This window comes from Borostomias antarcticus, assembly GCF_949987555.1.
Source record: "Borostomias antarcticus genome assembly, chromosome: 5".
Lineage (NCBI taxonomy): Eukaryota > Metazoa > Chordata > Actinopteri > Stomiiformes > Stomiidae > Borostomias > Borostomias antarcticus.
The window spans coordinates 6,124,496-6,149,418 of NC_140238.1; the positions used below are offsets into that span (position 1 = coordinate 6,124,496).

The following is a 24,923-nucleotide window of genomic DNA, read 5'->3' on the forward strand; positions in this document are numbered from 1 at the left end:
AGTGTGCCTTCAAATAAAGAGCAAAGGCAAATGGATGAGCCCAGAATAAAATAAGATGCTTTTATGAAGCAGTTTACACACACGGAATGTTTACATTCAGATCATTGGGTGTTAAGACACTTTGGAGTCTGCCAAGAATGAAGTGGTTTCTTAAGAGGAGTTTCCCATATCTGACCTTCAAAATCTATGCCTGCAGTTTTAATCTCTGGCTCTCCTCATGGAACTCCCCCTGCATTGCTTTTCCGTTATCGTGATAAATTGAAATAGTTTTAGTTTTTCCTTTACCTCAGAGATTGGGTTCTGATCCAATAGAAACACCATGAGATTGCTTTGTTTTTTGACTATGTTATTTCTTTTGTACATACTGAAAAGGTTTATGAATAGGAATCTACATGAACTATCCCAGGTGCTATTTTAGCTAAAATGGGCCTGGTCTTAATTACATGTAAATCCATTTCTGATCTTTAGAAGTTGATCACAAACCGACCACTTATTGTAGGTCGACCTAAAAGGCCCTGATACAGCACCGGTTTTCAATTGTGGGAAAGTTATGTAATCTTGCATTCTAATTGCATTCTAATTGGTCTTAAATCTTGCCATGCCCCCCCACGCCCGCCCCCCACCCCTGCACTTCGGAAGGCTCCAAGGCTGAGTGTTCTGAAGGAATACTTCAAAGGTTTCTTTTCAAGGACTCATCTGGGATGAACAGGCTTGACCCATTAGGGTTACAACATATCATTTGAGAAGTTCCACAGGATTGATACACATGTAACTAGCTTCTGAGTTGTAACATAACAGGATGATGTTGATAGACTGACAGTTCCGTTTCTAATCATGTATCCCATTCGTTTTGTGTAATACCACTAGCTGCACTCTGAAGACAAATCAATGTGAGTGATGCTATGCTATGTGAGTGATTATTGAACAAACCATTTCTGAAGCAATCATAGACTGAAAGATCACATTGAAACAAAGACTTGAGATTGAAACAAAGAATACATTTTCAGTAGTTTTATTGAAAAATGCCTCTTCTGTTTCAGAAATAAATAAGAAAATAAGGCTGTGGAATTCACAATGTGCAGTTAAAACATGAAAGAGCAATTCTATCTCCATAGTCTTGCAAACAAATTCCAACTGCATTTGGTATTGATACAAAACAACTATATTCTGATTTTCTGTTTTTAGAAATCACTAAATATACAACACATACATGCAATTCCACCTTTGGTAAAAAACAAAACAAAAAAAAACAAAAAAAACAGCTGTGAATTGTTATTGAATGATACATCTGATTACAGTTCTGAGTGATTGACAGGGAGCCACATTGAACAATCTTTGGAAAGTCTAATTGAAGATGAAGTCAAATGCCCACTTTCTGAGGCTTTATCATTTCAATAAAACAATGAACTGTGATGAACATGGATCTGGAGGGGTACAGAGAAATGTATACATGTACTTCCCTTTGCTGGTTTTCACATGATTAGTGCATTAAACATTGGACTGTAATAAACACTAGATGCAGTTATATTACAAGCAGAGACAATTAAAAGGAACAGTTAGCAAGCACACAGGTTTGTAATGAAATAATGTCTAGACTTTGGTAATAATCTTGCTAAACGTAAAGCCAAGGGTATCAAACCGGTATTTTTATCCATCTTCATAATTTCACATAATACTCACACGTGTAATTATTTAAATCATATAACTTTTTTTTCTTCTTTTTTCTAGTTTATGGTGCTATATCCTTTGGGGATCATCTCTTGATAGTGACCTCTTTCCCCGCTGGTTTCGTGTGTAACCGGGTGATTGTATTGTCTCAAACTCTTCGGATGGTTCCTCGGGTATAGACCCTACCATGGTATCAGGGTCAGGCTCGTAGCGGCCAGCTAGAACATATTGGTTTGGCCAATTAAACTTCAGTCTATAGTTTCAGACTTGCATGCACACAATGCAGTTTTGTTTAATTGTATACAGTTCAATATGCATATACACTGAACTGTGCTATTTTGTGGAAGTCACATTGTCAGATCAGTGTACCATTTCATTTTCAAGTGTCTGGGGAAGATTAGGGTGATTTAATGCTCTTTCATACTCTGTATTATTGAGAAAAATAATACCTATCCTACTGAAACATTCATTTAAAAAGATACCAACAAATGTGGTAATGTTGCAATAACCTTAACAGTAATAGATAGTCTGGACTGACACTAGTCCTGTTGCTGGTCCTAAAACCCACTGAGTTATTAGACAACAAATGCACAGCACCAAATGAAATAATATGATATATATAAAAAAAACAATCTCAGGAAAGGAACACACAGAGGAGATTAAGCAGAAGAACAAACAACATGATTAAATGTACTTTTTTGGCACATGCTTCAGTCTGGACCGGAGCATTAGCTGTGTAAATGATTTAATGCATCGTAAAAAACAGAGGTTATGCTGGTAGTCAGTAAGCAGAGGGTTATTAAAGGCACAAGCTCAATACAGATGTTAAACTGAATTTTAGTTGATTGTTGTGGTTCAAACATCATTTACAAGGCACAATTAGTTTATTTACAGATAACACCTCTACATCAACATGTTAACACTGTCGTTCTTAGTTACGAAATCCACTTTGTTAGTAGTTTGTTGGTGGTTTTTACATGCTCCTTCCCTCGTAGAGAAGCTCTCTCTCTGTGTTTTCCGGGTTTTTCGTTCAAGATGCAAACAGGCCGGTAGGGTTGCCATCGCTGCAGCCTGTCTGATAGCTGTGAGCTGTTGTTAGTGCCAGTCCACTCCTTGCTCTTTTTTGTGTTTTTTTGTTTGTTACGTTGTTCATTAATTATGTCCATGGTGGTTATCCTTACACGCCCTTTAGCGAGTGAGCTAACATCTCAGAAACAGGACGTCAAGTGTAAACAGCGCAGGCGGCTTAAAGTTTAACCTGAACCTGAAAACAGTTCAAAGAGGGTGTTAGTTATTTTCTGTGAAAAAAACGTTGCATCTTTGATCACTGTAAACTACATGGCAGAGTGCTTTACATGCAAGTGATGAATATCTACAATATCAGAAATATTAAGACCTTGGAATTTAAGGAATTTTAATAGAATTGTACAGTAGTATCTTGTACATTTCCAAATAATTGAGTAGTTCAAGGTATCTAGATGCTGGCGAAACACAGCACAAACCAATAGGATGGGAGAAAATGAACCAGGAACATCCCACACAAGTGTCAACACAGTATCTTTTTAGCACTTAAATTCAGAGGTCTCAATGAATTGAACTCAATAGTTAGATGTCGTATACAAGGCTCTGTGAGTTGTAAATTAATTAGCGTGCATATGTGTTTCTCAGATCAATCAATCAAATCAAAGCTTTATTTGTATAGCGGATCTAATATCCTGCCATGCAGATTCACATGGTGGCCAACATACCTGGGTACCCTTGTCCGTTGTAAGGAATACCAACACACTGGGAGGAGTCGCAGTACCCAGGGGGCCCAGGTGGTCCCCTCACCCCCGGAGTACCCTGGCGACCAGGAGGGCCTCGTGGCCCAGAGGAACCTGAAGGACCTGGGGGGCCTGTCCTCGACTCGCCTGGTGTCCCTGGAAGGGGTAGGGGGTTGAGGTGGGTTAGGTGGGGAGGAGTTGCTGAGAGTTAAAGAGTGGCAAATTCGGAGCGGAAACCCACTGACATCATCCCTCACCCCCTCAAGTGAAAGTGGAAGGGGGGACATTGGTTTCTAGCACTGTAATTTAGATATGTGGACGGAAAAATTAAAAAGTTAAAGTCGAAAGAAAAAGTCAAGAGGTCTGTGTAGTTACCCCCTGCCCCAGTCTGTCTAGACAGTACAAACCGAGTATGGAATTTTCTTCCCCCACTCTCACACACACGCACACACACACACGCACACTCTCTCGCTCTCCGACTCCTAAGTGAGCACATGTGTTGTCAATGAAACCACCAAAGAAAGCTCATTGTACAACAATCTGATTCTCTCACTCAAAAATGACTCATCATCTCTACTTCCTCCTACTGTTGCTCAGTCAGGTCTCACTTCATTCACAGAAACATACTTGGCAGTGTTCAACTGGGTTGTCTGGCATTTTCCACTACCCCCCATCCATCTACACCTAATGATGGGAAAATATCTGCAGTGAAGATTCTGAGAAAACATACTGAATATCAATTACAGAGGAGGACTAAGTCACAGCAGCTTCCATGCAGTGATTGTAAAATCAATGATTGGCCATGATTAGAGTAATCTGGATTGTGGAAATGCTTCATCATCATTATGTATTAGCAATGTACTTATTGGTTTGTTCAGGGAACCTCAATAAAGCTATGTTGCATATTGCATATGTAAAATTCTTCATCCGACATATACCTTGACGGCCAATACATTCTATGCAAATAGTGCGTCATTAAACATGTGTTGATCAAATATCACCATGAAAATGTGAGCACATCTGTGCGGACCACTTACTTGTACAAGAGACATATATCCTCAAGAGAGGAGAGTGTTTTGCTGGGAATAGGCTTTTGACACGTTCACTAAGAATTTATGATGTACAGCTGCCTAAACTAAGGTTCATGAGAAACATGTTGGTAAATCTTGGCCTCCCTTTGGTGTCTGTCATTTTGAGTGGACTGGGAGGAATTCACCCAGTCACAGAGAGTTCCAGAACTAGGATGCCTTACAAAATGGCTGCTGTTATGAAACAAGGTTAGAACTGCCTTGAAAGAACTGGAAGCGAACATAGCAAGACCAACATACTGTCTCCAGCTGTTGAAGGTAACGGTAAGCCATCAGGGAGATTTGTATGTTCTATGCTTCATTGTAATGGTACATGGGGTGAAACTAGTAGCCCTAGTCACGGTCTTTGCGCTCATCCTCACAGTGCATGGCACTGTCCTCACCATAGCAAATGCATAACAGTGAAATGGGAAACATGAAGAGTGGGCAGAGAACCAAGGTCTTACCAGGTGGCCCGCTGGGTCCTCTTTGTCCCCGGACCGAAGTTCCAGGACTTCCTCTCTCTCCCTTCTCTCCAGCCAAACCTACACAACCAGGAAATCAGAGGCAGAAAGTGTATTAGCAGCCAATCTAAGCGCGAGAGAACAGGCCCATTGTACTGAAAACGTCCTTCCTCTTTGGGAACCAAATGGTCCAGTTTAAAGTGTGGGAAAGGAAGCACAAAGCATGGTGGTAGATGACCATCAAGCCCTAAGTATGATGTCATACCAACTTGAACCCCGTATTTGCATACTGGGTAGGCCAATGTAATTTCATGCAATCATGTCATTATTCAATTACGCCGTTTCAATGCAAATTTCACCCTGCAACCCCCAAGGACAAACCAACCCTCATTTTCCCATCGAAGAATGCTAGCGCACAGACTACTGCACCACCGCATCATGTGCATCTCAAATAGGCAACCATATTCTATACATTTACTACACTACACAGCATTTGAATCAAGAAGGAAACAACAAACCAACAAAGAAGTGAACGAACGCACCTCTCTCTCCTTGGTTTCCTGGTGAACCAGGGTTCCCGGGGAAGCCGCTGCGACCTTGCTGGCCGGGCTCTCCGCGAGAACCCTGGTTGCCAGTAGGGCCGGGGGGGCCCGCTGGGCCGGGGGCATTGCTACGGTATCCGCTGGGGATCTGGTTGAGCATCATATCAATTCTGCTCATCTGGCCTGTGAGGACGAACGAAAACACGATCAGGGGAGTGAGCACATCGGAATGGGACAGGCGGACCGCTGAGTGCCATTGTGGATTTGGAAGAGTTACACTCACTATTCACCAGCTGCTCGCACACTTGTCTGGCGATGGAGCGCATCATGTTTTGGGATGCAAAGTCTCCCTAAAAGATACAAAAATAATACAAAGGGAGTTTGATGAGACAAGGTAACAATGTTCTCCTCCCTCAACCAGGCCATCAACTCAAGAAGTAATACTCACCCTCTCTCCCTTTTCTCCCTTAAGGCCGGATGCTCCCTGTGAAAGAGAAGAACGATTTTCTCAAACCCAAGGCGGAAAGAAGCTTGTATGAGGTGCAAACATACACAGTGAATATCAATTGCAAATGGCTAAACTTTCAGTATAATTGCTTACAATCATGAGGGCATGTTGACATTACCATCAAACAAACAGACTAACCAAAACCCAGTCCTAAACTGTTCCAAACTTCTGAGCTTTCTACAAACATTCTTTTGGCTCATCTTGAACAGCATCCCCTTAATGACATATACTCTTGCTTCGGGCGACCGTGACGTTGCGTTACGGTTATACCTACCGGGTTCCCCGTGTCTCCGGATTTTCCCGGTTTCCCTGTAATTCCCTGCATTCCTGGGTTTCCTGGATTTCCCTGGAGGACAAGGAAGGACAGAGTTATTGTAACATCCACTCGCGAAACAGTAAATACAATAACAAGCGTCTCTTTAAACCCCTCGTTAACCATCTGTTGTGCAGCAAGGCCTGGTCTGGGGCTTATGCACTAACATCTGAAGGACAAGCACTGTACACTATGCTGTGCCAAGAACTTTTAAGTGGGATGGAATAGCACACGACCGGGATAGGACACAAGGACCCTCTAGTGCTCTACTGGCCCTTGAAGCGGTCTGGATGGTAAACGACATGTGCACGTAATACTGGCCTGCTGCCTATTGGCACCGAGGGGCAATTAAGCAGATGCAGGCCCCTCAGCCGCAGTAGAGAAAATGAGATGCACACTTTATTCTCGTTAAGGCCTCTTCTCCGTGTGCAGCTGTATTCAGAGAGAAGGCTGTGGAGCCAGGAGGGTAATTGTTTTGCATTCATCAGGAATTAAAGCGTGCTCACTCACAGGGGCATTTACGCTACCCTGTAAATCACATGGGCAAACACATGCTCGCCGCCACACGCCAACCCACCCACCCACACGCATGCACGCACACGCATACACACACACCATTGGTCCTGTTGGGCCTCTGGGTCCAGATGATCCCTCCTTCCCTGGCAGACCCTGTATAGGGAGAAACGGTCAGAACAATGCACTGTGGGGTTCCTCTTCGCATTAGAGGGCATACTAGGTTTTAATGATGTAATTATGTTTATAACTCTTGTGACGTATGTGTTTGTATTCATAAATGTACAGTTTGTGGTGGTGCTAAAAAACGCCAATGGGTCGAATTATTCCAGCGGAGTCCATTGGCTCTGGTTGACTTAAGTGGTAACATGCATCTCACTTAGACCACCACACACAAGTCCAGCAGCACACAATGTGCTGAGTAGGTGCTCACATGCAAACATGTGCTGAAATAGGTGTTTGCGAGATTTGTGGACTGTCAACACGCGTGTACAATGAACAGTGACGGAAGCCGGATCTTACCCTCGCTCCAGCTGGTCCGACAGGGCCTAAAGGACCGGTAGGGCCAGGAGGACCCTGGGAAAAACAGATGCACACAATCAGATCCTGATAACCAGTAATAATACATACCATTCCTCAACTGCCTCCAAATGACATTTTCATATTGTTGGACAGTATAATAGCATGTTTTTTCTTCTATACGTGACAATGTTCCCCTTTCCACTTCCAATTGGGATTCAAGGGGGCGAGGGATGATGTCAGTGGGTTCACCGTCCGTTTGTGAGTGTGTGTGTGTGTGTGTGTCCATTCGAAGCATGATATTTAGTCCAATCAGGAGCAGCCAATACTGTTGCACACCAGCAGAGGGCAGTAGAGATGGCTCACAAGGCTACACCACTTACTTCACCACCTGGGTATGGTTTTTTTCTGTACTAGCACTTCTCTAGTTTCCCTGTTATGTAGAGAGAACCTGATATATACAGTATATCAGATGAATGTTTAAACCAGTACACGTCTCTTGGCTGTTGAAATGTATGTTAGGGTTTCCCAAATTTCCCCTCCTGGGGATCATTGCAGTTATACCTAATGTTGCTTGCAGGAGCTTTTGACAGTCACGGTTGGTTTCTGTAATGGTCTTGATTGGTTGAGGGGCTCAATGAGATGTTTATTGATGTTATAAGATAAATCCTTCCATAGTTTGATTCAGGGACATCATCTGTCAAAACCACTGGATTCATTTCTGGGAATGTTCTCATAATGGTCATGGTAATGTCCTAGCCATGGTCATACTCAATTTTTTGCAGATGAACAGTTTCACAACCAGGACATGCTGATGGAAGATGAAAGATGTTCAGTCCAGATATTATGTGCAAGATGTGGTTCCTCTCAGTGCAGATAGGCAAGGAATCAATTTTGAGAAGACGGCTTCTATAATCGACAAAGTTCTTTTAAGACTAAACCCATTTTACCTTGAACCTAAGGTCCCATTGTCTCAAGAGATTTTCTTTGGTCTTGGCTTTGCGACGAGTAACCCAATAACCCTCAAGGCACATAATCTTTCAACCGCTCAGCAGATCCTTCACTGCAACCAGGACGAGTTCATAGCTATAAACTATATATAGCCTAGACACCAACAGAGCACGTTTGGATCATCTACTCCCATTGGTAAGATGAGTATGTGCCCCATAATAACTTAACTGCACCACTGGCCCTTTTCTATGCGTCAATCACCGGGGTTGATTTGAATGTCTGGGCCTCTCTGGGGAGTGTATGGTCTACCTCCCACTTTGAGGTTGAGGTTTCAACCTTGCCATGTGGACCCACTCCAGGCTCCAGTAGCAATGTTTCTCTCTGTGGATAGTCTTTTGGTTTCCTGTAGCTAAACCACAGCTAATGAAAAAGAGAGCTGTACTCACTCGCAACCCGTTCAGGCCCGGGTCTCCGGGATCTCCCTTTGGTCCGGGCCGGCCCTGAACAATAAAGGAAGGAAGCAGAAAGATGGGTTTAGGTTGGAAGGAGAACTTTAAAAAACGGCCAGTCTGGTTTTCCTCTTGCTCGCTCACTCTGTCATTGAGATTAAATTTACATCCATGCTCCGAGAGGATGTCTAAGAGGAAGAACAAGCCTCTGCTGCCTGGCTTTAATAAATAGGGTTCCCCTAACTCACACTGACTGAGAGTAAATCATATAGTCACGGGGGTGGATGTCAAAGATTAAGCTTTAGCTCTCTCCACACTGTAAATCCCCCATGGACCTCGCCACAAATGAAGTACGAAGTTCAATGACTATCACTGAACTGTAACCATCACTGATGCTTACTGTAGCTATTGCTGACACAAATTACCATCACTCTCTCTCTCCAGAAGCACAGTGTGGGTGTGTTAGGACTCTAAATCAACATGACTTACAGGTTCTCCAGGCAGAGAGAGGCCATTAGGTCCTTGTGGACCAGGGGGTCCCAAAGAGCCTGGAGGTCCTTGTTCACCGCGAGGTCCCATTGGACCCTATGGTAAAACACAACAAAGACATGCCATGCCAGTTATATCTTCCCATCATCACACTCCTACCTATTCACCCCATAATTCCACACAGTATCCAAAGAGTAAGCAGGAACAGGGAGAGAGGTCTGTCGAGAAATGCGCTGCAGCACAGCTCTCTCGACACGGGCCTCCTTAAATCAAGTCGAGGAAAAAATACACAGTACCTTCGGTAAATGAGTTCAGATGTGTGCAATTTTTGTTCAGATGTGAATCTGTACAGTTTTGCATCCAAATGGTTTTCAGTACCACTATATTCCCCACACCCTTCGCTGTGTGAGTTTGGCTTTGTCGGATCTGACTTTGATTCGATGTTTGATTCAGAGTCAGACCTGGGCCATAACACCTTACAGAGAACTAACTATAAATCGGCATGGATAACGATGTAATTGGGCTGAAGAATATGACTTTAAATATTCACTTACATTTGGGCCAGCCTCTCCTCTCTCTCCTCGTGGTCCTTTAGTGCCGGGGCTACCCTGGGAAAGCAGACAGGCACACTCAGAGATTAAGCGCCATCCCCACAACCGGAGCAGGATTCCAACCCCAAACCCCAAGCCATCAAGGATTTCGAGTATGCAGTGTTCTGTATATTCCAGACTCCTCAAGGATTTTTTTCTGTGTTTTTCCAACAGGCATTTATCTTTTGACACTTACCACCTACAGCGATAACTTGCACCTAATCGCCTGTCATTCCCCTCATCCTTGACACTGTCTCTCTCCATGGTAAAAGGTGCTGACATGAGGGGTGTTTCCGGCTAAGTTAAATAGCTGTCCATGCAGAGCAACAATCATGCAAAGGCCAAACAGCCCTGCCTCTGTGTAATACTATGCCTTTCTGTCTCTGTCATTAAAGAATAGGTTGTGCATGGTATCATCATCATCATCATCATCGTCATCACATGTGACTAGAGAAAGCCTCACGATCAGGCTAAGACAGAGGTGGAGAGACAGTGAGAGAAAGAGAGAAAGAGAGAATGAGAGAGAGAGAGAGAGAGAGAGAGAGAGAGAGAGAGAGAAAGATAGATATATCTGGGTTATGTGGAGAGGGACTGAGGATGGATGGTTAATGTCTTTACCGTGGGTCCGGGGGGCCCCTGAGGGCCGATGCTGTCCTGGGCACATGTGCAGGAGTGGGGAAGAGCCGGGCACTTGGCCTCATCTCTCTGCAATGGAGGGTGGAGAAGAAAAAAAGGGGGTATTAAAAAATACATTTTAGAGAATATAGTGGCAGAGTATAATCCACAAGACATCTTGACAGTTGTGGCAACGTCCAAAGGAAGTGAAAAAAACTGGTTGATGTAAATGACTGACATTGTTTTGGCAACTTCCCTTGGAATTCAAGAGGTGGAGACAGTTTGGAAAACCTGCAAAGGTCATTATAACACAGGGATGTGTACTGAATTATGGCTGCTGCCACAGTGAAACGCATGGCTTCAAGGCTAAATGCTCTATGACAACTAAAAGCCCGGAAAATGTTGCGGAAAACGAATATGTTGTACTGTACAAACCACCTTTCATTAACATGGTATAATATTTCATGTCAAATACACAGAGAGAATGGACAGTAACTGGGGGTTCTCAATCCCAACTCACTGCCTCCAGATCCAGACACATCATGGATGAATATTATGATTTATCTGTCTGCCGCATGATCAAAAGGAACACTTGTTCTTCGTGTGATTGGAGCTGCAATTGTGGGATTAGTAACATAACAATGGAATATAAAGTTCTATTCAGTTCTGCCAAGGCAATCATCTCATTTTGACAGGTTATTTCTCAAATATGCCTCAGCCATAATTGCTAGGGATCGTGTGTGTATTTATAACATTATAAATGGGACACAGTAGAACCTCAAACATGCATGCATGGAGAAATTCACTGGTTCTCCTGAAGTGCGCAGTGGTGGGATGCTGGGATTCAAAACGCAAGGCTGCTTTCGTCAAGGGTTATCCACAGCACTGACGACAATTACAGAAAGGTTTCGGATAATGTGAGAACATACAGCCACTGTGCATTGTGCACAGTAACGGTAAATGGAGGTGATCCATGAGCATCGCTAAAATCGGTTTCAGTGAGCCTAAGCCACTTTCAAAGCCACGCATTTCAAAGTCAGGGAGTGGATTGCGAGGGGTCTGCTGAAGCTGCTCTTACCGTGGCGGGCAGGTCGCAGCATCTGTCTCTGCTGGTCCAGCTCAAGCTGCAGACAATATCAAACATCTGGAGCTGGAACTACAAACAAGAATGATGGGAGAAGAACAGATATTACACATGGCTCCCATTCGGGGCAGAGAGAAACACATCTTCGAAAAACAGACCAGCGCCCACAGAGAGCGCACTGAGATGAGACTGAAGTCAGAACTTTCATGTTTTCCAACAGCGACTTGGAGTTGTTAGTCAGTTTTAATCGAGCATCTGTTTGTGAGACTCGCAGTGTACTAGGTGCATCTTGCTCCGCAAGAAGTGTTTTCCCAAGGTTTTGCATTTTGGAAAAAAACAAAAAAACAACAGTTTTCACTCACGGTTGCCGACTCCCTCTTTGAACCTCCAGACCTGGACATTTTTCCGAGCACTTCATAGCCGTCTACAGAGATGTTGTTGGCTTCCTTGATGGGTTTCTCTGCCACCTCTTGGCAGTCCACGGTCATTTTGACTTTCTCTGGGGAAATGCTGATGTGGAGCTGGAGGGAGAGAGAGAGAGTTATGGGAGCGAACACTCTAATCTGCCCAGCAACCCAACCATGTTTGGACATCAAGGCTCGGCAAAGAGCACGAAGAGTGTTCCGGGTCTTTGACAAGCTATTTGACGTTGGGAGAGAAGCCTGGTCTACCCCTGTGGAAGAACATAATTGCCATTTGAAATGAAAGGGTATTATTCAGGACCACGGAAACAGAGGACCTTATTGAACCCATGTGGAAGCAACGCTCTTGACGTCACCAAACCAATATTTATAAAGATGCTGATGTTGTGTTTCACTTTATCACCATTATTATGATGAACACTTTTGTCAGTCTTCTCTCTGTAGAATAACCATAATTACAGATTATAAAACTATGTAAAACCGTTTTGGTGGTCGACCTTTTGAAAGGAACTTCATGTCAGACGCTTTTCCTGATGATCAGTACAAAAATGTAACAACCGGTAGTCGGCATTTCCATGTAAAAGCTACAGGCTACATGTACGACACCGTATACTGACTGAGGAAGGTGGGTGCCAGCATTTGAGATTTCCTGTCCGTGGAGGCCTCTACCACATCTTGAAATTATATAATTTGCGGTAAGCCATGAAAAGTGCCACACTTTCCGTACTTTCCTGCACAGTTGCATTTTTCTGCTGAGCAGCCTAACAAGCTTTCTCCCCGACAGAATGAGCAGGCTAACATGACTCGCAACGGAGCCATACCAACCACAGACTAGGCCATGGCTCTTGGCAACCAATCACAAAATTGCAGTTGACTTCCTTGGCAACGAAACAGACTGGCTGGCTCACCGCATGGGGGAAAGAAGGGGGGTGGGGGTGATACCCCGTGGATTCTGGCATGGACAATACCATGATGCATTTGAGGGCTTACCAAAATAACTCTCAATGACATACTGTATTACGAGTGTAAAAACCATGTACTGTATATTACCTCACTGACCAATATGTACACTCAATAAAAACTATTCAGTCACTGGATGTAACAATTCACAAATCCTTACTCTAATTCAAGAGTTCCTTCTACCTACCTGTCATCATTTGACAGTAACTTGGTATTCGATCAAGGGAAGTAGTGTTCCATTTACATGTAATAATGTGCAAAACAAACATAAAACTCAATCATACAAACAGAACATGTGTGGAACCTAGTATACAATGAACAATGGCTCCCTGAGTCATACGCAAACTTCCACACAGAGGATGAAACTGTTCTTAATGTTTGAAAACCACTGCGGTCAAGGGAGGATTGGCTCCCGCTATAACCTGCCAAGTCAAAATTACACTAAATTGTGTCTCCCACTGACCATCACTGTTTTGGCTGCTGACATCTCTTACTGCAGCTCTGAGGTCTTAACCCCCTGGATCTCCTGTCTACACCATTGCATGAATATTCACACACACACACAGGCACGCACACACACACGCACAGACACGCACGCATGCACACACACACGCAAGCACGCACGCACGCACGCACATACACACACACACACACACACACACACACACACACACACTCAGTTATATATTTGGGCGCTTCTGTTCTCTCCACTTGCACTGAGTCTCCTGAGTCATATCTCCATGATTTCTATCAGACTGCATTTTATTGTTCCTGGCTTGATCCTGGCTCTCTTCCACTGTCTCACTACTGGACTTTCATGGCTGTAAAATCACAAATCTGTGCACGTGGCTCCGTGACTGGCTTGCCTCTTCAGGTATTGGACCTCCATGTAAGGAGAGCAAGAGAGATAGCGAGTAATTGAGGCTGTGTCATTCTCATTATTTACATTTGTAATCTATTATACACGCTGATCATGGCAACCTCGTTTAAAACAAAAAAAGAATGGATGAAAAGTTGCGAATTAAATGTGCCCTAACGCATAAAATACAAGCACCAATCATAAAATTCCCTTTGACGGATACCATTTCCACCATGTAATTCCAGATTTCTAGCTCCCATGTCCAAACTGGGCTGACAATATGACATTTCGACACTGGCTACCGGGAAGGAGTGGGCCTACTGGACTCTTAGGCAAGTCACCAATTCATTTCTGTGGGACTGCTAGCACGTCCCTGTATTGCTAGCACAGTTGCATGGGCCATTAACTCTGCCTGGCTTTTTCACAGTGGATGGGGTTTTAGCAGAAGGCTTCAGAGGAAAATACTGTCATAAAGAGGGGACAAAGAATACAGTCAATGCTTGTGGCAAATGATCATCTAGGCCAAGACTGACCACGAGCCAGTGTTATTGCCCACTTTGGCTCTATAAGAATTCTCTCCTGAACTCATTCCCAACTGGTATATGTGCACTGGCACAACCTGCTCAATCAACCCGTTAAAGGAAAGTTTGAGCATGTTCAGTTTTCGGTGAACAATAAAGCTACATTTGTGTAGCTCTCAGTATGGGTAGCCCTGCGTAGTCAACCAAAACCACTAAAAACTCCGATTTCCATTTGATGGTCCCTATACATGAAGGCCACCATGGATATGCAAACATATGAGTCAAGGAAAAAACCTCCCCCCACCTCCCTGCAACGGAATCCTTCTTGCTCCTGGCCTCTGAGGAAAGTCATCCTCCAGCACAGTCTTTCTCTTAAGAGCCCCACTCCAGGAGTGTAGGGAATCCCTGGTTGTAGGTTAGTGAGGGTTAGCATCTGCTAAAGCTTTCACCGAGAGAGCTTCCCCACATCGCTCTGACAGTGAGTCAGACAGACCTGGCTAGCCTGTATTATTCTCTATCCACAGACCCTGAGAGAAAGGTAAGCTGAATCGTCTGCACTCTGTAACATGCGCTGTGCTATGAAAGTACATGATGTGAACCTATACATTTAACAGCACTTGGCAAGTGTAAGCTCCGCAGTTCAAATGGGAGCACATCTTGGGCTTGGAGTTAAACTGAGGGGTTGGTTGGGCTTAGTTTTGAGTATTTTCGGTTGTAGAATTGCAGACTCACCTTGACAGTGAAATAACCAAAGAAAAAGGGGCATTGTTAGATTTTAAGACTCCTATGGCCTTCTGGCCAAGCCACATACTAGCATAGAATGATTGCCATGTCTTTAAGGAGTAGATAAAACCAGTAGATAAAACTATATGAACTATTTGAATGCTACAGTATAAGGGTACTTCTGGGTGTTTTCTGACTCTGAGTGGCAAATGGTTTTCTGGTTGTTAAGTCCAGCTGTCATTTGGGACCTCACTGGTGAGAGAAACCTCCCCATTGGTCAAAGAGGTTTCTGCACACACTTTGAGGTCACAGAGCAGCATGGCAAAACCATTGACTACACACACACACAAACAGCCAACCACACCAGTGAGCAATGACAAGCTCTCCAGACCAGCAAATAAGCAGGTACTGTATGTAGGGCACTACAGACTACAGAGTACTGTACCACAAACTAGTCACCCAGCAGCACCAAAACAGCCACAGAAAGAACACAAGAAGGTACAGTAGACAGTAGACAGCACACACACACACACACACACACACACACACACACACACACACACACTCACACTCACACACGCACACACACACAGCAGGCTGATGTCCAATTAAAGCTGATGTCATTCTGGTGATGTCATCATTTCAAACCCAAGGTCCCATTCATGGCTTCAGCCCCTAATTAGTTGTCTTGCTGCTTAGAAGTAATTTTGGAAATGCATCAACTTTGGGAGTAATCTTGTGGTCAACATCTTCCTCAGCAACTCTAGACTAAGTGTTCTAAGACTGGAACTACTGTGTACACTTCTCTTTGAATTCAGTGTGTGGGCGACTTTTGATGGAAGAGTACTTTGTACTCTGTACTGAATAGGAAGCATATTGTTCCTCTTCAGAGAAAAAATGGACACACATGAAAAATTTGTCCTGGTACATTAACCCCCTGTGATGCACCAAGCATCTATGAACCACCAGGAGCCATATGGAAACATGCCTTCTTTCACTGTTGAAACCATTTCTCCAGGGCCAGAGAAAATAACAGAAAATGCTTAATATTTGGAGTTGGGAAGGAGACGTCAGATGTTCCCTTTGAGTGCTACACCAGCTGTGAGACTGGTGAGACCCCAAACAGAGCAAAAACATAGTATATTAGGGTTACAAAACCTGACATGTTATGTACCTTAACTAAATCATTCTAAGATGAACAATAGCCTACCAAAGCAATAACACCAGCCTTTAACAGTGCTATTTCAACATGGATTAACTGAATGATGGATGGGCCCACTTCTCGTGTAATGGCCCTGCGCACTATGCGATCCCCGAAGGAGACTTGAGATTCAAATCTTAACATGCTAGACCCAGAGGGCAATAGTTAAGAGTTTCCCACTGAGAGTCAAGAAGAACATTTCATCACTGTCCCCACAGCTGTTTGGACCAAATTTTGGGAGGAATCTGTCTGATTGTCAAAAACACCCTGGTTTAAAAGTGAATATCCTATTAATTGACAAGAAATGTGGTTTCAATGAGGAGAAAAGTCATTGAAACTGACCTCATAATACACATACTGCAAGATTGAGAATGAGAATGAGAATCTTGAGGGTTTCCTTGCATATTCGATTTCATTTATCCTATAACAAATGAGGTCAACCAAAACAAGCACTGATCCAACACTCTTGAACTCCTCCTTGAACAGCACCAGGGGCAGCTGTGGCTCAGGAGGTAGAGTGGGTCGTCCAATGGCCGCAGGGTTGGCGGTTCGCATCCCGGCTCCTCCGGTCCACACGTCGAAGTGTCCTTGGGCAAGACACTGAACCCCAAATTGCTCCCAATGAGCAGGCTAGCACCTTGCATGGCAGCTGCCGCCATTGGTGTGTACGAGTGTGTGAATGGGTGAATGAGAGGCCATTGTAAAGCGCTTTGGATAAAAGCGCTATATAAGTGCAGTCCATTTACCACCAGGACAGGGGTGAATCAGCACTCTTGAAGACTCCCGTCACTAACTGTAACCATTTGCACATTGCGCTGGGTCCACAAGGTCACCAATTCCTTACGCCACCAAACTAAGCGAAGGTATTTATAGTCGCTTCAACCCATTCGTCAAAATAGCTGCATTTGGTCCAAGAAAACAAATCTTAACGACAAATCATAAAAAAGGCCCGAAGGACTCCATACTGGCTCAGAACCCACTAGGCTGTACTGTGTAAGATGGATAGTGCTCAATTTTGTGAAAGGTAACCTAAGCCTAAACCATAGTTTTGGCACTGGCCATCACCTGGAGATCCATTACTAGAGTCAATGGGGCATAGAAGTAATCCACGGAAAACATCAGCTATGAACAGATATGGCCGGTGATTAAGACTTGCAACAGACAAAACCCATTGTTCATTGACAATGGGCAAATTGGCATCTGGGAGGTCAATACGCCTTATGGGACAACTGTTCTCAAATAACAGCTAATTCAAAGAGGTTACGACAAAAAAGCAGACTCTTCGTGCAAAAACATCTCTTTAAAGTTCATCTAATGAATGTTATCAATCAAAATAATTGACCAGAGAGAAAACAAAACAGCAAGACGGGCGGTTGTCTCTGCCAGGCCTTAATATTTCACTGTCTGCGGCAGGCTGCTCCATTAGCGTTGCTGTGGTGTTTACCTTGTGGAAGCTCCCGTGGAAAATTCTTTTCACTTGGTCCTCGTTAAACGTGGCTCTCTGTTGCTCTCCCCTGGTGTCCTTGTTGTAGAACGTGATGGTCTTACTGGAAGCTGCAAAGAGGCAACGCCATCTATATATGAATCCCTGGCCGCATGGTTATAAGAGCATAGCCTGGACAGCATGCGGAGAAGAATATATGATGGGAGGGGGGGTAGGGGGGTAAAGAGAGATGGGGGTGGGGAGGGGACACAGACTGGGACTACAAGGGATAAAGCCAGAATTGATCATCAAGTTTCAGTGCAGTGTACCGATGTGTTAGTGAAAATCCCACACGCAAGCACAATAATCTGTGTGGAAAATTAGAACCAAATCGAAAACACCCAGACCGCCAACTTTGAAGGATTAATGTTTTACTATGTAGGATTGATGCCATGATTTGTTTTTGTTTTTTTCTCTGTACTTCCCAAAGGAGATCATTCACGCCTATGGTTTTTATTCTTGTCTGGGTTTCTAAACACTGCTAGTAGGCAGGAGTGGAAACAGAGGGAGAGATAAAGAGTGAAAGAGTGAAAGAAAGAAAGAAAGAAAGAAAGAAAGAAAGAAAGAAAGAAAGAAAGAAAGAAAGAAAGAAAGAAAGAAAGAAAGAAAGAAAGAAAGAAAGAAAGAAAGAAAGAAAGAAAGAAAGAAACCACAGCTGTTGGGTAACCAAACCTACAGTCCTCCCTTCCCCTCCAGCTGGGTGACAGGGCATGATGGGTACTCACGGTTGACAGTGACCCCGACCTCAGGGTTGTTGTTGCCGTCGGCGATCTGCCAGATATCAAAGGGCTCGGTGGGGGAGTCAGGAAGGAGACGGAAGAGGAGGATGATGGTGTAGGAGGGAGGAAGACCGTCAGGGTGGATTTCCCTGTTGGAATTAAAAACACCAATCACTGACCAGAAACGAGTCAGACAAGAGTATGGACTGCAAGCTATCCAAATCATCACCAATCTTGAGACTGATAGATCTATTTTCAGAGTTACACTGTATTTATCGGGTGGTCATACTGCCAAATGCATACAGTCTTTGACACAATGATCCAGCGAACAACACAAGATCCTTTGTTTCTTCTGGGACCGAAGAACCTACGAGTTCTATCAACAGACAACAAAAGGGACATACATAATGCTGGCAACTCGCTACGGTAAAAGACAAAATATCCACTGTCACGCAGACCGCAGAACCTGAAAATGGTTCCCAGTTCTACCCGGGCCTCGAAGAAATCACCCTCATATTGAAAGGATTTTCGAAACTTCTTTGCGGCTTCGAAGTGTTTCCATTTGTGCGCATTAAGTCGATTGCTTACCCACACACGCACAAAACACTCATCATTATGGCCAAATTAACAAAGCATGCTCGTGCCTGGCTAGGAAGTTTGAGACGGAATCCTTGAGCCGCTCAGCAATTGCCTGAAGACCATTTAATGACCTTCCATAAAGAGCTCTAGAACTCGACCTCTTGAGGGTCTCACCTATACCAAAATCAAATTCTCCCTAATAACAGTTTAACACCCCATATTCTGCAAGCTGCAACAACAAAATCAGGCTGAGGGGGGGGGGGGGGGGGGGGGGCTATGGAGGCCGTTGAACATCATTTGAAATAATTGCACTGGGCCTGACAGTATTAGTGCTACTCTGGAGAGAGGGGGGGCGCCGACAGGCTGCACACATGCAGGATGTGGGTTGGTGCGCACATGCGAGTACACACACAGACAAACACACACAAACAGGCCCTTACTTGGTGGGCTGGGAGAGGAAGGAGTCTTTGTGCAGCCTGTAGGCGATGTAGCTGTTGAAGGACCCTGGTTCCATGGACACTCCATTCAAGCCAGCGAAGGTCCTGTCTGTGATATTGAAGGCTTCCAGCATTCTGAAACCTGAAGGGAGGGAAATGGGTGAAAACAGGTGTTACCTTGAGAATGGCATCCTGTGGGAAGACTCAGACAGTCATCAGATACAGTAGCTCCCAGTGTATCCTGAATTTACGGTACGCATAATGACATGTCATGCACTGTACATACCAGGTGAGGTGAATCCGTTGATGTAAATCAAAGGACAAGCTAAGGAGAGAAGAAAAATACAGAAATGAGAAACATACAGATGTGTTGAAGCAGGCTTCGCAAAGAAAAAAGTTAGAATGGGTTAACTTGTGCAGACCTGGGTCAAACCCTGCTTGTACACACTTCGGAATACTTTGATGTGGTTTACCTCAAGAAATCAGTGGAACGCTAGCCTATACTCTCAAGTGAATTAAGCATGTATGTGAGCCAAGTCTGCCCAGGTTTCCTGCGGTCACCCTGATCGCGGTCTCTTACAGGAAGTGGCGGTTTCACAGATGAAGGTGATGAGGTTGTCCTGGATCTTGGCGAAGGCGTCGAAGTCGTCCACCACGAAGACGTGCCTCTCGCTGGGCCTGCTGCCGATGTTCCTCAGCTCCGTCACGTCCACGTCAGCCACGCCGACCACAAACACACTGTAACCTGGAGCAAAGCGGAAGAGATCGTAACGGTAACGCGGGGCGCGATGGAATCAATTATCGCGCTGATTGCAGTGAGTAGATGAGTTCATGTCAGATTGGTTGATTTTGCCAATGGAAAACGCTGGTAGGGGTAAACAAATTTTGTACGATAAGCAGCACCATCTTCAGCTCATTATTCTGTTTGAGTTCACATGCAAGCAAGCACACACATCCTCACACACAAATATGTGCGCACGCACACACACACACACACGCACACACACGTACGCACACACACACACACACACACACACACACACACACACACACACACACACACAATTATCCTATCCATACGTACCAGAGTGCTGCAGTGCGGAGGCGCTCTTCTTGACCTCATCCTGAGAGCGGCCATCAGTGACCACAACCAGGACCTTGGGGACATTCCTTCTCATGCCACTGTCTGAGGTGAACACCTTATCCCCAACATGCTTCAGAGCAACGCCTGAGCAAGCAAAGATGGCAGAAAGATAGCATCAGTCTGAACTCAGTACACAAACAAATTCATTCAATTGATTTTCCAATTGAGATTCCATTCCATGCCATTTCATTTGATTCAAAGCAGCTGATATAAATCATATTTTATTCCTTCAAATTGAATGGTTCATGGTTTAGTGAGTGATAGTGACTCCCTTAGACTCCAAATCCCTGTCAAATCCCTGTCCTTACCAATAACATCTACGAAATGGCTGAGTTGTTTACCAAGAAAATATATTTTGGCCAATCTTTGACAAATGAGTCTGAGGAGGTCGTGATTGGCTGCGTACCCGTCTTAGTGTTTCCTCCCATGTAGCGAACCATCTGCAGAGCGGCCAGCACCATTCCCTTGTCATGGTACGTGTTCAGCTTGAACTCAGTCTTGGCACTGTCGCTGAACTGAACAAAAGACACCTGTTTCCAGACAAAAAGAGAGAGAGAGAGAGAGAGAGAGAGAGCGAAAGAGAGAGAACCAAAAAAAAGCTAGGTGAACAACAGAAACCAGTCTTTATGTCAGATATCTAGGAACACATTCTGACATCGACAGGCACTCACAAGCAGTAGACAGGCATCGTCTACAGACATCTATAAACTCCCAACGCTGTCTTGGATTACGCACCTGCATTCCGTTGGAGTTGATGGCGTCGAAGGCTCCGATCATGCTGAAGACGAACTGGATGACTTTGTTGAAGCTCTCGTCACCTATACTCCACGAGCCGTCGATGAGGAACACCAGGTCGGCCTTGGCGCCTCTGCATACTGTGGCACAGACACGGTCATATGAATGGAGATTCGATCCATTCTACAGTAAATTCTGTAGACATTCGACATTACATTCTATAGTAAACGCTATATTCCACTATACGTACATATCAATGGAAAAGACACGCTTACAGTAGCTAAACCATGACAGAATGATACAATGACTGTATTATGCAGTTATGACTTCTCAGTGACAATCTCCTCGGTCCTGTTTTTGCACGAGCAGACAGCGGCGCTGGCTACTGGCCTGATGACCTCCTGCAGCTCCTTACCGTCCAGTGCACCGGGGATGGTGGGGGGCGGAGGTGGAGTGGGGGGCTCTGTTGGGACCTCGGTGGGCTTGATCACTGTGAAAAGAGATTAAACACACACACACACACAGTCAGACCCTTGATCATACTTATATGATCAGCAAAGACAGGAGAGATCTGAGGACAAGTCATGCACTTGGAGGGGGTTGGGGGGCGGTGGCGGTTAGCTTAGCGAGCTTACACACTCCGATCCCAACTGAACCCCTAGACATATTCGAAATGTGAAATATTCCATTTGAGAATTCCACTCCATCTTACATGTCCTCTCCCGTACACTAACTCCAGGGCCCTCCAGGTTGGGGGTCTGGACGAAGACGGTGGCGTTGTAGAGAGCATCTGGGGTCAGGCCATCGAAGCAGTACTGGCTCTCCGACCCGGTGACGGTGATCTCCTGGGCTCCGCTGTCCGAGGCTGGGGGACGAAGACAAAGAGAGGGAGACAACGGTACATTTCACAAACAACAAATCATGACAAACTCCAAATGACGATCATCTATCTAGTCCGGCTTTCAACGTGTAACTCTTAGTTACTATACTATGATTCCTAGAGAGCTGCATATGGTGCACTGTATGTTTTTTGGTCCTGGGCCACTGTAAGGCTCGGGCCGTAATGGGTCTTTATAATGTATTATCCAACAGCTCTGTATCATGGAGCTCAGAGCGCTGCTTCCAACTGTAATGACTACATACAGTAAATAACCTACAGTAACCTACAGTAATAACATAAATATCCCAATATTCGTTTTCTTTTCCCTCTCCATTATGTTTACAGTTCCCCCACCGTCAAGGAGCTAGCTAATCCAGAGCAGATGCAGAAGTGGGCACGGGGAGATTGAAAATATATTCCACTTTATTTTTAGGCAATCAGACAATAACACTCTTGTGTTAGGCTTGGGAATTTTCCTCAACAATGGACATATTCAGAGGGAGCATAACAGATTTTATCAGCTACACATGCGTTCGATAGAAAAGCTGACTTAGACAAAGATCCTAATCTAATCTACACAGAGGACGGTAAGGGTATTTGAATTTATGGTTAAAAAGATTTACTTATACCAAGGCCCTACAGGATGGCATGGGTATTTTAACTTACGGTTAAAAGGATTGACTTTGAGTCTGTAAGAGGTGGCAGCCCTGTGTGGGGTCCATCTGATGCAGAAGGTGTCATATCCGACGTTGTAGGTCACCAGGTCAGTGACATTCAGGTACACTGCATGAGACAAGACAAAGTCATCGTCATTAGCTAACACATTTTCAGATATCCAATTTATATCCATACATTTCAGGTCATTACTTAACTTTCAACTGGTCACAAGGACAGATCAATCAATCAATCAATCAATAAATCAATCAACCAATCAATCAATCAAACAATCGATCGATCGGTCGATCAATCAATCAATCAAACAATCAAACAATAAACAACTCAACCAATTAACCAATCAACAAATCAACCAATCAATCAATCAATCCATCAAACAATCAATCAATCAGTCGATCCATCAATCAATCACTCAATTAATCAATCATTCAACCAAACTCAAATATATTTACATACATGTAGTTCCTTGTCCAATCAAAGCTCCACTGAGGCCGGCGTCATACTGGGCGAAGACCTTGACGTCGTAGGTGGTTCCAGTCTGCAGGTTGTGCAGGTTGTGTGTAGTCACATCCCCAACAAACACCTCCATGGACTCATCAGTACCTGGAGTCACAACGGAGTATAACAGTCAAGAAGCATACATTTCACAGACAACGGCCTACTTCATAATCATTAGGTAACTGGAAGACTTACTGTCTTTGGATTTTGTCTGTCACAAGCAAATTTAACAGCAGTATATATGGCAAAAAGGGTGTTTGACTTAATGTCCTCACCTATACACATCGACAGTCACTGTGTCCTACCTTCAGGCTGGTAGACCAGCTTGTATCCCAGGACTTTGGTGGGGACAGCGTCCCAGGAGACTTTGAAGCGCGTGTACCACTCATCGGACACGCGAAGGTTCCTGGGATCAACCAAATCCACTGTGGACAGGTTCACACAAGACAGGACGGTCAAACCAGGTTAGCAGCGACACTGTCCCATCAAGCTCCTCAATGAAATACGGGAATGCACTTGAATTCCCTTGATTGATTCATGCTGTAATATCAGTTACGGGTAGAACAGTGTCTTCCAATCTGCTCCCAACACCTCGAGACAGCATAAAAACACGATTCTTGAGAGTAGCAGAGGGCAGCCATGCATATGTTTTAGATGTATTGTGGTAGAGCATGTGAAAAGAGGGGTATCCGGAACTGGAATAATCCCACACATCCCTGCATATACCACATAATCGGACGTATCCAGAAAAAAAAAACACATATCCAGATTTTTCCCAGATACGTCCGATTATCTGGTACATATCTGGGAGTATGAATGATTGTTCCTGTCCGGATACATCGCTTTACACGCAGACTGGAATCTTACTATCATAGCCTATGCCTACTGTTACAGTAAATTATGTAGTATAGTATATTATGAATTTGTTTTCCTTTTCTTTAGGCTTAAAATAATCTGTTTGAGGAAATTAGATGTTGGGCCAGCTGCAAAGGAAAATCCACATTCTAAGACAGACAGTTCGGAATTCATTGGCATACAGTCGGCCTTGCTGGCTCATCATTCCAAGAACAGACAGCTATGGCATTCCTTTTGTTATGATCCAGGATAAATATCAGTGGCTGAGTTTATACAAGTCGTCTGCTGTGTATTACTTGTGAATGAATGTGTGTATGTGTGTTAGTAGTAGTGTGAAAGTGTATGCATACCTGTATGTGTGTATGTGTGAGTATGTACAGTATGTGTGTGTGTGTGTGTGTGTGTGTGTGTGTGTGTGTGTGTACCTGATTGTGTGCGTATGTGTGGGCGTGTGTGTACCTGCATGTGTGTGTGTGTGTGTGTGTGTGTGTGTGTACCTGTGCGTCCATTTCCATCCAGGTCTCCTCCAGGTCCGTCAGGGTAGATAGCCATGACGTTGATCCTGTAGGGAGTGTCTGGAGTCAGGTTCTGCAGGATCACGTTATTTCTGTTGCCAGGAACAGTTGTCTGCAGGAAACACACACACACACACACACATCATAATAAGTACAAGGCATAAATTAACGATTACCTGACA

The 24,923-nt window shown here is 44.3% G+C and overlaps 1 protein-coding gene across 1 annotated transcript in view; it reads right to left on the reverse strand.

The window, feature by feature from the left end:
* Window positions 1–1,737: 1,737 nt before the first annotated feature.
* Window positions 1,738–24,923, reverse strand: part of col12a1a (collagen, type XII, alpha 1a) — a gene marked incomplete at both ends in the record, with an annotated part of 62,929 nt that continues 39,743 nt past the window's right edge. The window contains 29 exon segments of the mRNA XM_084438402.1: window positions 1,738–1,886; window positions 3,417–3,587; window positions 4,966–5,043; window positions 5,505–5,687; window positions 5,788–5,854; window positions 5,953–5,988; window positions 6,287–6,358; window positions 6,941–6,994; window positions 7,361–7,414; window positions 8,755–8,808; window positions 9,247–9,342; window positions 9,801–9,854; window positions 10,455–10,541; window positions 11,530–11,607; window positions 11,898–12,056; window positions 17,666–17,775; window positions 18,430–18,572; window positions 19,443–19,581; window positions 19,726–19,764; window positions 20,020–20,184; window positions 20,524–20,667; window positions 20,990–21,113; window positions 21,319–21,458; window positions 21,734–21,808; window positions 22,031–22,183; window positions 22,865–22,981; window positions 23,330–23,476; window positions 23,677–23,796; window positions 24,724–24,853. Coding sequence (XP_084294528.1) covers window positions 1,738–1,886; window positions 3,417–3,587; window positions 4,966–5,043; window positions 5,505–5,687; window positions 5,788–5,854; window positions 5,953–5,988; window positions 6,287–6,358; window positions 6,941–6,994; window positions 7,361–7,414; window positions 8,755–8,808; window positions 9,247–9,342; window positions 9,801–9,854; window positions 10,455–10,541; window positions 11,530–11,607; window positions 11,898–12,056; window positions 17,666–17,775; window positions 18,430–18,572; window positions 19,443–19,581; window positions 19,726–19,764; window positions 20,020–20,184; window positions 20,524–20,667; window positions 20,990–21,113; window positions 21,319–21,458; window positions 21,734–21,808; window positions 22,031–22,183; window positions 22,865–22,981; window positions 23,330–23,476; window positions 23,677–23,796; window positions 24,724–24,853 — 3,138 coding nt within the window.